The sequence below is a fragment of the Triticum urartu genome, chromosome 1A (genome assembly GCF_056163025.1).
Source record: "Triticum urartu cultivar PI428250 chromosome 1A, HENAU_Tu73, whole genome shotgun sequence".
NCBI lineage: Eukaryota > Viridiplantae > Streptophyta > Magnoliopsida > Poales > Poaceae > Triticum > Triticum urartu.
The window spans coordinates 594,547,738-594,561,949 of record NC_141873.1 but is presented as its reverse complement, the minus strand read 5'-3'; the positions used below and the strand labels follow the sequence as shown (position 1 = coordinate 594,561,949).

Here is a 14,212-nt window from a genome sequence, read left to right as displayed (position 1 = left end):
TGGCAGCCATTTTAAGACAAGGATCTCGAGTCGAAGCCACTCAAATTCAGTTAATATAATGTGTAATGTTTCACCATTCAAGCATGTTTTTCATTATTTGCCCATTCTACTATGTATGTCTCACTTCGAAATTTCAAGTCTAGCTTTGTTTGACGCAAAGAAAAATAATAATTAATTATTTCATGCGACTAAGAATTACTGTTATTACTGTAGAAAATAGCAACAGCGTTACTACTTATTATATATATGTGATCTGACACAAAATATAGATACATCATAAGAATTAAGGAAGGCGGCTTAGCTTACATGCATCAACCAATCGAGCACTCGCAGATTAGACTCAGATCACACATCCAGCATGCATCTTCAGCTCTGGTTTCCTACCCCCTTCTTGTATACGAGAAACAGATTTGGACTAGCTTCTTCAGACATGTCTCCAAACCAGGCCTGGTTTCAATCAAAGGCCAGTTGCTCTTTCCTTGGCCTCCCACGCCCTCTCTTCATCACCACCGACACAATATCACCTGCCGATGATGGCTTCTCAAGTGCTCCCTTGGTTCCAGTTGACACGACATAACCTGATATTGGATTCTCAAGCGCCCCCTTCATCCCAGTTGACACAGCATCTACAGCTTCAGTTTGAGCCAACATTGCTGCTGCTGCTGCTGCTGGCTTGTCTTTTCTTGGCCTCCCACGCCCTCTCTTGATCCCTGCAGACCGAGCATCCCCAGCTTCAGCAGGCATTGGTGCCGTTGGCTTGTCCACTTGCGGCTGCACGCCCTCTATCTTGATTCCGGACGACGCAGCATCTACAGTTTCAGGAGCAGGTGTTGCATCTCCAGTTTCTGCTGATGGTCTGTAGATTCTTGGCCTCTTGATTTCTGACGGCATAGCATCAACAGACCACCTTGCTGCTGGTGGCAGCTTCTCTATTATTATTGGCCTCCGATTCCTGGGAGGCCCTCCGTGTGTCTCCAGATGAGATGTAGGAGCTAGCATTGGTCTCCCACATCCTACCTTGAACCCCCTTGATGCCGGTGGAGTTGGAAGAGGCATTGTTGCTTCCTGTGATTGTTGCTCCTCCTCCTTTCTCGGCCTCCCACGCCCTCTCTTGATCTTGATGATGCCACCAGTTGACGACGCAGTTGGAGTTGGAGGATGCTGTGCTGCTGCTGCTTGTGATTGTTGCTCCTCCTTTCTTGGCCTCCCAGGCCCTCTCTTGATCTTGGCGATGCCACCGGTTGATGACGCAGTTGGAGTTGGAGGATGCTTTGCTGCTGCTGCTTGTGATTGTTGGTCCTCCTTTGTCGGCCTCCCAGGCCCTCTCTTGATACCACCACCACCACCACCACCACCAGTTGAGGGGGACGGCCCAACTCGCTGTAGCTTCCTTGGTCTCCCACGGCCTCGCTTTGGTTTCCCAGACAGCAGCACAGACCCTAAACCAGCACCAGAATGCTCTGTTGGCTCTCCCTTTGCAGGAGCAGGACAGGGTTCTCCAGGCGTTGCAGCAGCAGCCTTGCGAGGACGGCCGGCAGCATTCGCCGGGGAACTATTCCGCGGTCGCCCCCGGCCCCGCTTCTCTCCCAGCACAGGCACAGGCACAGGCACAGGCAGAGGCAGATGCAGCAGAGGAGTGTAGGCATCATCATCGTCGTCGTCGTCGTCACTGCTACTGTGGAGGTGGAAGTGGAACCCAGAACCAGATTGATCATCCGAATCGAGATCGGGACTGTTACTCTCGGGTGGCTGGTGGTGGGAAGAGAACAAGTAGGAGAATCCGGAGGTGCAGAGGACGCCCTCGGCGACGAGGCGGCGGAGGTGGGCGGAGAGGAGCGCGTCGTGGCTGACGGGGAGCCCGGTGAAGCGTGCGGCGATGAATCCGGCGATGGCGGAGCGGGCGGAGGCGCCTCCCAGCTGGGCGAGCGCGTAAGTAATCATCTGCAAGAAAAGCAAGATCCATCTTATCCATGAGCGGGGAGGGGAGCGAGATTGGAGGACAAAGGAAGGAAAGGTGGGAGGGAGCTTGCGTTGGTGTAGGTCGGGTGGGGGCGCCCGGGTGCGGCGGCGGGCGCCGCCGACGCCATTGTCCGTCCGTCTTCTGCTTCTGCTTCTGCTTCTGCTTCCTTCCCTTGGAGTCCTCCGCCCCCTCCTGCTCCTCCTCCTATAGGGTTTTTTTTTTTTAGGGAAGGGGTGCTCTTCCTCCTATAGGCTATAGGTAGGTATAGGAAAAGGGAGCGTGGGTGGGGGGATTCATTCATTCATTCATTCATTCATTCATGGACCTGGACTACTGATTTTTTGGGTTAAATAATAGGAAGGAAGGAAGCTTTGCAATTGCTGGGCCGGATGGATGGATGGATGGGACCACCATTTACTACTTTCTCTCTCATCTCCTATTTTCTCTTTTGTCTCAAAAAAATTCTCCTATCTTCTCTCTCTACAAAAACCTCTACATCTACTTCGCCAGCCCGAGGAATCCTATTCGTGGACCAGCCAACTTCGTGAGTGGGTGAGCACGCCTCCCTCCTACTTCGCCTCCACGCCGGAAAAGGAGGCGGCGGCTCCCTGCTACTTCACCGCAATGCCGCCGTCGCCGCAGTAGACGTCGGAGGAAGCTGCCCCGGCGGCCTATCAAGGCGGTTTCGAATAGGCTGGGTCACCTCCCGTCTTCATCGGCCTCACCGACGGCGGCGACAGCTATCTACTAGGGCAGTGCGTAGACATTTATTAGAGTTTTTAAATTAGTTATGTTTAAGTGGACTTTGATCGGCGTTTGACCGACCATTTATGTATAAATTATGTTTAATTTAGTCAATGTCGGCGCACGTCGCCAAAGTAGTTTAATCTAATGTATTAAAGGGTGGCGACCCCTTTCTCTGAGTAATACCCTGTACCTGATTTAGTGGTTGATCTGATCTAATAAAAGGTGGCGACCCCTCTCTCTCAGTGAGTTACAAAATCAATCTCTATCTGAGGTTCCTCGCTCGCTCCCTTGTCTTGGGCTTGTCTTGAGGAGAGGAAACCTATATCTAATCTCTTGTCTTGGGATCTAATCGCTAGAGATAAATTTCAGAAAAAGACATTATTGAATAGGCAATCAAGCATGAATAGTTGTATGTCACGTGCCAATACATACAATATTTCTCTTTCAATTAATCACACTAATCAAGGATATGATGAAAAGAAGACATTGGCATATAGATGATGGAGTTAATTGTGTGCTTTGTCCCACTCACACCAGGGAAGATAGGGATCATCTTTTCTTCAACTATAATTCTAGTCAGAGGGTTTGGAATTTTCTCCAGATTGATTGGGAGGCTGGGAATGACATGGGCCAGATTGTGCTCAATGCTAAGAGAAAAATTTGCACAACCTTTCTTTGCTGAAGTGATTTTCACTGCTTGCTGGAATATCTGGATCATCAGAAATGAAAATGTTTTTAGGCATGAAAGGCCCAGTTTTAATAGGTGGAGAGGGGCTTTTGTGAATGATATGCTTTTACTTTCTCACAGAATCAAGGTGAGGTTCAAGGAAGACCTGGTTAGATGGGTCTCCTTGTGAGGTACTTGGATCTAGCTCACATAGTCATGGCGAGAATTGGGGATTCGATCTAGAATTTGAATTCGCTGGCGTGTTCCTCCCAACCAACCACACGTCTGTTTCAGATACACATCGGCTGTAGCCGCCTAGTCCATCGCCAAAACGAAAAGGAAAGCTACTAACGGCTATAAGTACTATTACACCGGAATCAACGGGCCCAATTTGGGCTTGCAAGCCATTGGGGTGTCTTCTTGGGCCGACTGGACTTGGGCCTCGTCTCGGGCGCTGTAGTTGTCTTGCTGTTGTCGACACCAGATGTAGCCGATGCAGTTCCTCCTTCGTCAGCAGTCACCTGGGTCGACAGTGGTTCGCTGACATTCCCCCTCCGTTGAGAAACGGCTTGACCCCAAGCCGCAGCTTGAGGAAATTGTTGCCGTGGAGACTCCAGATCCTCCCACGTAGCTTCGTCCGGAGAAGAGCCACTCCACAATATCAGACCCTGCGCCACTGTTTTCTGGCCAACTTGACGCACTCTAGACTGAAGAACTTGTACTGGCACCTGCAGATCAGAAAACTGGAACGGAAGATTAGGAACAACCGCTGTACCAGGAGAGATCACCTTTTTGAGTTGTGAGACATGGAAAACTGGATGGATTTTGCTAGTAGCAGGCAATTCCAGCTTGTATGCCACTTCACCAATCTTGTCAGGAATTTTGTATGGACCAAAGTATTTGAAAGAGAGTTTATGATTTGCTCGGCGAACAACTGATGACTGGACATACGGTTGGAGCTTGAGAAAGACCAGTTCACCAACATCAAAAACACGTTCAGTCCTGTGTTTATCAACTTGAGCCTTCATTCTCTGATGCGCCCGGTGCAGATGTTGAGTGACAGAATCCAACACAGTCTGTCTTTCTAATAGCCACTGTTGAATATCAGGGGAAGCTACAGTCACTAGTAGAAAACAGGGCTTTGGTCCAGGCCGGGTCAGCCCATTAGTCCCGATTCAGTCCAGAACCGGTACCAATGTGGGCATTGGTCCCGGTTCGTGAGCCCAGGGGGCCGGCCGGGCCACGTGGGCCATTGGTCCCGGTTCATCTGGACCTTTTGGTCCCGGTTGGTGGGATGAACCGGGACCAATGGGCCTCGCTCCTGGCCCACCACCATTGGTCCCGGTTGGTGGCTTGAACCGGGACCAAAGGCTCCCCTTTAGTCCCGGCTCATGTCACCAACCGGGACCAATGAGGTGCCTATATATATCCCTCGCTCGCGAGCAGAGCACCCCAGTGCTCTGTTTTTCTCTGGCCAAGGGGGAGAGGGCTTGGTGGTGCTCTAGCTCACCTCCTATGCACACAAGGTGTTCGATGGAATGCCCGAGCCACACTACCCTAAGCTTTCTCCTCTCCAAGCTCGACCTCCAAGATCCATTTTCCATAATATTTGTCTAGGTTTAGCGGTCTGTCACGCCCCGTCCCCGTCTTCACCGCCGTCGATCACCCGCGCGGAGCTCATCGCCGGCACCACCGTGGTGAGCCTCTTGTTCTTATCTTCTTTCTGAAAGGAAAAATATTCTTACTTGTATGTTTACATAGATACTTGTATTATTTTCTTACTTTTATTATTGCATCTTATATAGTGCGATGGTTTTGTTATCCGCCCCCGTCGGCCCTCGTCCTGTCTATGATTCGGATGTGGTATATATATTATCTTTATAACTATTGGTTCATTTATTGTTTATGAAAATTATGCCGACCAACGTGACATAGATTTTATTTATGTAGGATGTATGTGAATCGGAAATGCCAACCGACCCTATTGTCGAGAGGTTAAATTTAGTTGAAGAAGAAAACAATTTGTTGAAGGAAAAAATAAAAAAAATGAGGAGGAGAAGATGATATTGGAGTTGCATGTTGCGGATGTCGTCGATGATCACAAGATCAAGATGGATGCAATGCGCTTGAAGATTAGAAAGATTAGAAAATATGCCATTCATACCGAGGCTTGGTATCATTATGCCGTTGGATCGATTGTTACCTTGGTTGCGATTATGATCGCATTTGTTTTCGCATTGAAATGTTTTACATAGTTTCAATGTATGGTTTAATTAATTAGATGCTCTGGAGAGTTATATGTTGTTAGATGAGAACTATGTATGCACTTTGGTTTTAATGTGATGATGAACTTCTATTAATTTGGACACTTAATTATATATAATGCACGCAGATGAACCGGCAATGGATGTATGGTGACAGACACACCCGCGAGTACATTAAGGGCATGCATGAGTTTCTCGATGCGGCTGAGGCAAACAAGCAGAATGGTTTTATGTGTTGTCCATGCACTGAATGTGGGAATACGAGGTCTTACTCTAACCGAAAAATCCTTCACTCCCACCTGCTTTACAAGGGTTTCATGCCACACTATAATGTTTGGACGAGGCATGGAGAAATAGGGGTTATGATGGAAGACGGCGAAGAAGAAGAGTACGATGACAACTATGTGCCCCCTGAATATGGTGATGCTGCAACGGGGGGAGCTGGTGAAGATCAAGAGGAACCAGACGATGTGCCCAATGATGCTGCAACGGGTGAAGCTGCTGAAGATCAAGAGGAACCAGACGATGTGCCCGATGATGATGATCTCCGCCGGGTCATTGTCGATGCAAGGACGCAATGCGAAAGTCAAAAGGAGAAGCTGAAGTTCCATCGCATGTTAGAGGATCACAAAAAAGGGTTATACCCCAATTGCGAAGATGGCAACACAAAGCTCGGTACCGTACTGGAATTGCTGCAGTGGAAGGCAGAGAATGCTGTGGCTGACAAAGGATTTGAGAAGCTACTGAAAATATTGAAGAAGAAGCTTCCAAAGGATAACGAATTGCCCGACAGTACATACGCAGCAAAGAAGGTCGTATGCCCTCTAGGATTGGAGGTGGAGAAGATACATGCATGCCCTAATGACTGCATCCTCTACCGCGGTGCATACAAGGATCTGAACGCATGCCCGGTATGCGGTGCATTGCGATATAAGATCAGACGAGATGACCCTGGTGATGTTGACGGCGAGCCCCCCAGGAAGAGGGTTCCTGCGAAGGTGATGTGGTATGCTCCTATAATACCATGGTTGAAACGTCTGTTCAGAAACGAAGAGCATGCCAAGTTGATGCGATGGCACAGTGAGAACCGAAAGAAAGATGGGAAGTTGAGAGCACCCGCTGACGGGTCGCAGTGGAGAAAAATCGAGAGAAAGTACTGGGAATGAGTTTGCAAAGGACCCAAGGAATGTATGGTTTGCTTTAAGCGCGGATGGCATTAATCCTTTCGGGGAGCAGAGCAGCAATCACAGCACCTGGCCCATGACTCTATGTATGTATAACCTTCCTCCTTGGATGTGCATGAAGCGGAAGTTCATTATGATGCCAGTTCTCATCCAAGGCCCTAAGCAACCCGACAACGAAATTGATGTGTACCTAAGGCCATTAGTTGAAGAACTTTTACAGCTGTGGAATGGAAACGGTGTACGTACGTGGGATGAGCACAGACAGGAGGAATTTAACCTTAAGGCGTTGCTGTTCGTGACCATCAACGATTGGCCCGCTCTCAGTAACCTTTCAGGACAGACAAACAAAGGATACCACGCATGCATGCACTGTTTAGATGACACTGAAAGTATATACCTGGACAAATGCAGGAAGAATGTGTACCTGGGCCATCGTCGATTTCTTCCGACCAACCATCAATGTCGAAAGAAAGGCAAGCATTTCAAAGGCGAGGCAGATCACCGGAAGAAGCCCGCCATGCGCACCGGTGATCACGTGCTTGCTATGGTCAATGATTTACACTACGTAATCTTTGGAAAGGGTCCCGGTGGACTAGCTGTTCCGAATGACGCTGAGGGACATGCACCCATGTGGAAGAAGAAATCTATATTTTGGGACCTACCCTACTGGAAAGACCTAGAGGTCCGCTCCTCAATCGACGTGATGCACGTGACGAAGAACCTTTGCGTGAACCTGCTAGGCTTCTTGGGCATGTATGGGAAGACAAAAGATACACCTGAGGCACGGGAGGACCTGCAACGTTTGCACGAAAAAGACGGCATGCCTCCGAAGCAGTATAAAGGTCCTGCCAGCTACGCTCTTACGAAAGAAGAGAAAGAAATCTTCTTTGAATGCCTGCTCAGTATGAAGGTCACGTCTGGCTTCTCGTCGAATACAAAGGGAATAATAAATATGCTAGAGAAAAAGTTTCAGAACCTAAAGTCTCATGACTACCACGTGATTATGACGCAACTGCTTCCGGTTGCATTGAGGGGGCTTCTACCGGAAAACGTCCGATTAGCCACTGTGAAGATATGTGCATTCCTCAATGCAATCTCTCAGAAGGTGATCGATCCAGAAATCGTACCAAGGCTAAGGAGTGATGTGGCGCAATGTCTTGTCAGTTTCGAGCTGGTGTTCCCACCATCCTTCTTCAATATCATGACGCACGTCCTAGTTCATCTAGTCGACGAGATTGTCATCCTGGGGCCCGTATTTCTACACAATATGTTCCCCTTTGAGAGGTTCATGGGAGTCCTAAAGAAATATGTCCGTAACCGCGCTAGGCCAGAAGGAAGCATCTCCATGGGCCATCAAACAGAGGATGTTATCGGGTTTTGTGTTGACTTCATTCCTGGCCTTAAGAAGATAGGTCTCCCTAAATCGCGATATGACGGGAGACTGACTGGAAAATGCACTCTTGGAAGAGACTCAATAATATGCAGGGACGGATATTCTTGGTCTCAAGCAAACTACACAGTTCTACAGAACTCTACCTTGGTGACCCCGTATGTCGATGAACACAAGAACAGTCTGCGCTCCAAACACCCGGAGCAGTGCGATGACTGGATTACATGTGAACACATCAGGACTTTCAGCAGTTGGTTGGAAACACGTCTCAGAGGTGACAACACTGTTTGTGATGAGTTGTACTTGTTGTCCAGGGGACCATCTTTGACTGTATTGACTTACAAAGGATACGAGATAAATGGGAATACATTTTACACGATCGCCCAAGATCAAAAGAGCACCAACCAAAACAGGGGTGTCCCCTTTGATGCAGCAACCGAGAGCGGAAAGGACACATATTATGGTTACATAGTGGACATATGGGAACTTGACTACGGACCTGATTTTAAGGTCCCTTTGTTTAAGTGCAAATGGGTGAATCTGTTAGGCGGCGGAGTACAGGTAGACCCACAGTACGGAATGACAACAGTGGATCTGAAAAATCTTGGGTACACTGACGAACCGTTCGTCCTAGCCAATGATGTGGCACAGGTTATCTATGTGAAGGACATGTCTACCAAACCGAGAAAAAGAAAAGATAAGGAAGCGAATACATCATACGATGAGCCAAAGCGCCACATAGTTCTTTCAGGAAAAAGGGACATCCTGGGAGTGGACGGCAAGACAGACATGTCTGAAGATTATGAAAAGTTTCATGAAATTCCTCCCTTCAATGTCAAGGCTGACCCAAGCATCCTGATAAACAATGAAGATTATCCATGGTTACGGTGCAATAAGCAAATGACACAAGCGAAGAAAAAGTGAAGACTTTCTCCCGCAACTACTATGATGATACCATGCCAACTTTGTAACACACGAACATGCTACCATTGTCCGTTTTGTACATGCATATGCTATGTGGGTGAAATTATGATACCATGCCAACTTTCAACTTTTTCAGAGTTCATTTGAAATGCTTTCATGTCTTATGGTTCGGCCCTCGTAATACCATGACCATTAGTCCCTGGCCCATGCCAACTTTCAACTTTCAACTTTCTAAAACTAATGGCACTAACAGAAAGTTTATAATTTTGCTCCTCGCCCCTGGCCCATGACCATTAGTCCCGGTTTGTGCCACAAACCGGGACTAAAGGGTTGGTCCTCGTTGCGGGCAGAGTTTAGTCCCACCTCGCCAACCGAAGGGGGCTCACACCGGTTTATAAGCCCTTCCCTCTCTGCCTTGTTGAGCTCCTCTCAAAGTGAAAATAGATGCCCTAATAGAGAAAAGTTTAACCTAAATTCATAGTGAATTTCTCTGAAATTCATAGAAATTTACTAGGAATTTAGGTTGAATTTTCTCTATAAGCGCATATATTCTCATTTTTTTAGTAAGTTAATCACAAACCTGTGATTCAAACAATTTTCAAAGAATTCAAATTAAAAGCAAAAAGTTTATAATGGCACTAACAGAAAGTTTATAATTTTTCTAAAACTAAAAGAAAAAAGAATAAAAAAATAAAGAAAAAAACAAAAGAAAATAAATAATGCAGAAAACAAAACAAAAACTGGAAAAAATAGCAACAATAAGTATTTTGTTGTAAGTAGAAACAAAATAAAATAAATAAAGCAACAGAAAGTTTATAATTTTGCTGACCTAAAAGCAAAAAGAATTAAAAAATAAAGCAAAAAACAAATGAAAATAAATAATACAGAAAACAAACAAAAAAACTGGAAAAAAATAAAAATAGCAACAATAAGTATTTTGTTGTAAGTAGAAACAAAATAAAATAAATAAAGCAACAAAGAAAACAAAAAAAAACAAAAAAGTGTTTTCAAATTTGAAAACTAATGGCACTAACAGAAAGTTTATAATTTTTCTAAAACTAAAAGCAAAAAGAATTAAAAAATAAAGCAAAAAACAAAAGAAAATAAATAATGCAGAAAACAAAACAAAAAAACTGGAAAAAAATTAAATATAGCAACAATAAGTATTTTGTTGTAAGTAGAAACAAAAAAAACAAAAAAACAAAAAAAGTGCCACCTACTGGGCACCCACGGCCTGAATACGACTAGAAACCCTACCATGGGTCAGGATTCAGGCCCGCGGGAGGCCCAGTAGGCCCACAGGCACACATTGCACGGTTAGGCCCGAAAGCCTGCTTTAGAGAGGAGCTCGAGAGGGAAGGCGCACCGCACCTTATAAACAGGTGCGGCTCCCTCTCAACTAGCGAGGTGGGACTAAACATTTGGGCGCGGGGCAGCACAAGGCCTTTGGTCCCGGTTGGTGGCACCAACCGGGACTAAAGGGGGCATTGGTCACGGTTGGTGCCACGAACCGTGACCAATGCCCCTCTTTAGTCCCGGTTGGTGCCTCCAACCGGGACCAAAGGCCACTGCTTCCCGCCCTTTGGGCTGCTGAAAATTGGCCTTTGGTCCCGGTTGGTGGCACCAACCAGGACTAAAGGTGGCATTAGTCCCGGTTGGTTTCACGAACTGGGACCAATGCTCTTGCTATATATATATATATATATATATAACACTTAGCAGTTTTCGACCAAATCCATCCCTTTCTTCTCCGCCCACGCCCGCTGCTCTGCCTCGTCGCCGTCGCCGCCGAGCCGTCAGGCTGCTCCACCTTGTCGTCGCCGTCGCCTCCGACGCCGTTAGGCTGGTCCACCTCACGGTCGTCGCCGCCTCCGACGCCGCCCGCCTCCTCACCGTCGTCCCCGCGCCCCGACGCCGCCCGCCGTGCTCCGCCACCCCTCTGTGAGCACCTGCCTCGCGCCCCTGCCTTGCCTCGCTCCCGCGCCCCTGCCCTGCCCTGCCCCGCCGGCGCCACCGCTGCTGCCATGCCCCTTTGCCCTACCGGCGCCACCACTTTGGTTATTAGTTTAATTTTTTTCATATATATATATAATGTATGTGTATGTATGTGGCTATATGTTTTTGTTCATATGTTGCAATATGTTTTTTTTATTTTTATTAGTTTATTTTTCTGTTCATATGTGATGTATATGTGTATGTGGCTATAATGTATATGTGTATGTGATGTATGTGGCTAGAATTTGCTAAATATATATGTTAAAAATGTTTTTTTGTTCATAGAAAGTTTTTTGTTCATATATAGAAAGTTACAATTTTAGAAAAGTTTTATATATGCAAAAGTTACAATTTTAGAAAAAGAAGGATAGGAAAGAAGAAAATAAGAAGAGGAAAGAAAGAAGAAGAGGAGAGGAAAAGAAGAGGAGAAATAAATAAGAAGAAGAAAAAAGAAGGAAAAGAAGAGGAGAAGAAGAAAGGAATAGTGGAGAGGAAGAGAAAATAGAATATTCTATTTTCTCTTCTTCTCCACTATTACTTTCTTCTTCTCCTCTTTTTTTTCTTATTTTTTTTCTTCGATCTTCTCCTCTAGCTATTCCTTTCTTCGAGGGTTCTATAGGGTCGAGGGATCGAGGGTCGAGGGTTCCAGGGTCGTCTAGGGGTCGAGGGTTCCAGGGTCGTCGAGGGTTCGAGGGGTCGAGGATCGCCGAGGGGTCGAGAGAGGTTTCCTAGTGTCAAAGTATTGAAGAAATCCATGGCTTCATCATTAGCCGGAAGTAACCAAGGCATGACGAAGTCCTCCAAAGTTATTTTGGAATGGTGTCCCGGATAGGATAATTTTCCTTTTTGTATGAATTTCAGCAAAGGCCTTCCAAATAACGATATCTGGAAGGTCTTGCTGAACTTTGTACCAAAAAGTGAATTATCTTATCTGGGACTCCGTTCCAAAATAACTTTGGAGAGCTTCGTACCATCATGCACCTGTTACTTTCGCCTAATGATGAAGACATGATTTTGTTGAATCCTTTGACACTAGGCAACCTCCCGACCCCTCGGCGATCCTCTCGAACATGAGAGGAAGAAGAGGATAAAAAAAGAAGAGGAAGAAGAAAAAAAAAGAGGAGAAGAAAGAATAGAGGAGTTCTTCTCCTCTATTCTTTCTTCTCCTCTTTTTTTTCTTCTTCTTCCTCTTTTTTTATCAGGAACGAGGGTCGTCGAGGGTCGCCGAGCGGTAGAGGAGAAACCCTAAATAGAAAGTATCGTGGGTGTGAGATACATGTACCGTCGGTGTCGGACACTACATCCACGTCCCACAAGTGGCGCGGGCTTCGACGCCCACGTCACTTGTGGGACGTGGATGTAGTGTCCGACACCGACGGCCACATGTATCTCACACCCACGATACTTGCTATTTAGGGTTTCCTCTATCGCTCGGTGACCCTCAACGACCCTCGTTCCCGATAAAAAGAAAGAGGAAGAAGAAGAAAAAAAGAGGAGAAGAAAGAATAGAGGAGTTCTTACTCCTCTATTCTTTCTTCTCCTCTTTTTTTTCTTCTTCCTCTTCTTTTTTTATCCTTGAAGCGTTGTCGAGGCCATCCCAAACCCTAGAGAAGGAGACCGTGAGGACGGTTCCGGTGACCCAATGCCGGTGCAAGAAGGAGACCGTGATGACGTCTCCGGTGACTTAATGCCGGTGCAAGAAGGAGACCGTGAGGACGGCTCCGGTGACCCAATGCCGGTGCAAGAAGGAGACCGTGATGATGTCTCCGGTGACTGAACCGAGTCCGGCCAGGTATATATATTAGTTAAGCTTCTGCTGACTAGATAATTGATGCATTCATTGTTTTGGTATGTACACATATTAATTAAGTCTTTGTTCTTTTTTCTAGCCCTCCGGATCGAGCACAACTTCGGTAAAGAGACGAGGCCCGAAGAAAAAGTTGAGCTCGGATGAAAAGTTTGAGATCATAGCAATCGCGCCCGACGACCAACCGATTGAACCCCTCCGGACAAAGAGCGCATTTGTTGCTCAGTGCGGGGTTTTGGTTAGGGACAAGATCCCGATCAGCATCCAATAATGGTTTAAGCCGGCTATAGAAGACCCTGAGGTGTCTTATGTCAATGATATGCAGAAAAATGATCTTTGGACTGAGCTGAAGTCAAATTTCACCCTACCGCCAGAGGATAATCCAGAGAAGCCAGTTAAAGAGAAATTAATCAAGTCTTTTGCTCTTAAGAGGATGGCAGAACTATTCAGGAGGTGGAAGAAAGAGCTGAATAAGTTTGTCGAAAATAATGAGACACCAGAATTCAAGGGCAGATATGAGAAGATCAGAGATCACTGGCCCGCATTTGTGGCCCACAAGACATCGGAAAAGAGTAACAAGATGTCGGCGACAAACAAGCAAAATGCTACGAAGAAGAAGCATCACCATCCCACGGGGTCAGGTGGCTACCTCGTAGCCCGGCCTAAGTGGGCCAAGACTGAGAATGATCTGGTTGATAAAGGGATCGAACCAGAGACAATTAACTAGCTAGACCGTTGCCGGACTTAGTTCTTCGGGGCTGGCGGAACCTTGGACCTTGTAACAGGGAAGTGCATTTGGACGAACGATCAAATGGACATACCAGTCAGGAAGCTTCAACACTATATCGAAGCAGCGCGGCAAGGGACGTTCTTTCCAGACAGAGAGAACGACGAGCTCACAATGGCCCTCGGGAATCCTGAGCATCCTGGACGGACACGAGGCACGCCAGGCTCCATTCCGTGGAAGGTTGGGTTTCCGGACACTACAAAAAACCTGTTAATCCATGACAGATTTCTCATGACGTTTTCGGAAACCGTCATCGATGTTCTAATTCAGCCGCGCAAACCCACCCGAGCCCGCCCAAAGCCCACTTGAGCCCGCCCAAACCATTCCTGTATAAAACCTAACCCTAACAGGCTAACACTCCCTTCCCCAATCTCTTTATCCTCCCCGCCGCCGCCCCCTCATCTTATCCCTCATCCTCGATCCCCTCCACTATCCCTCCTCCGCACCCTCACCGTCCCTACGATGCCTCCTTCCTCCACCTCCCCAC

General features: G+C 46.9%; 1 protein-coding gene across 1 annotated transcript; it reads right to left on the bottom strand.

Moving 5' to 3' along the window:
- Positions 1-212: 212 nt before the first annotated feature.
- Positions 213-2,223, bottom strand: LOC147993273 (uncharacterized). The gene is made up of 2 exons (XM_087534033.1): positions 2,031-2,223; positions 213-1,941 (listed from the first exon to the last, which is right to left on the bottom strand). The coding sequence occupies exons 1-2, from the start codon at positions 2,085-2,087 to the stop codon at positions 454-456; spliced, it is 1,545 nt and encodes a 514-aa protein (XP_087390159.1). The 5' UTR covers positions 2,088-2,223; the 3' UTR covers positions 213-453.
- Positions 2,224-14,212: the final 11,989 nt, after the last annotated feature.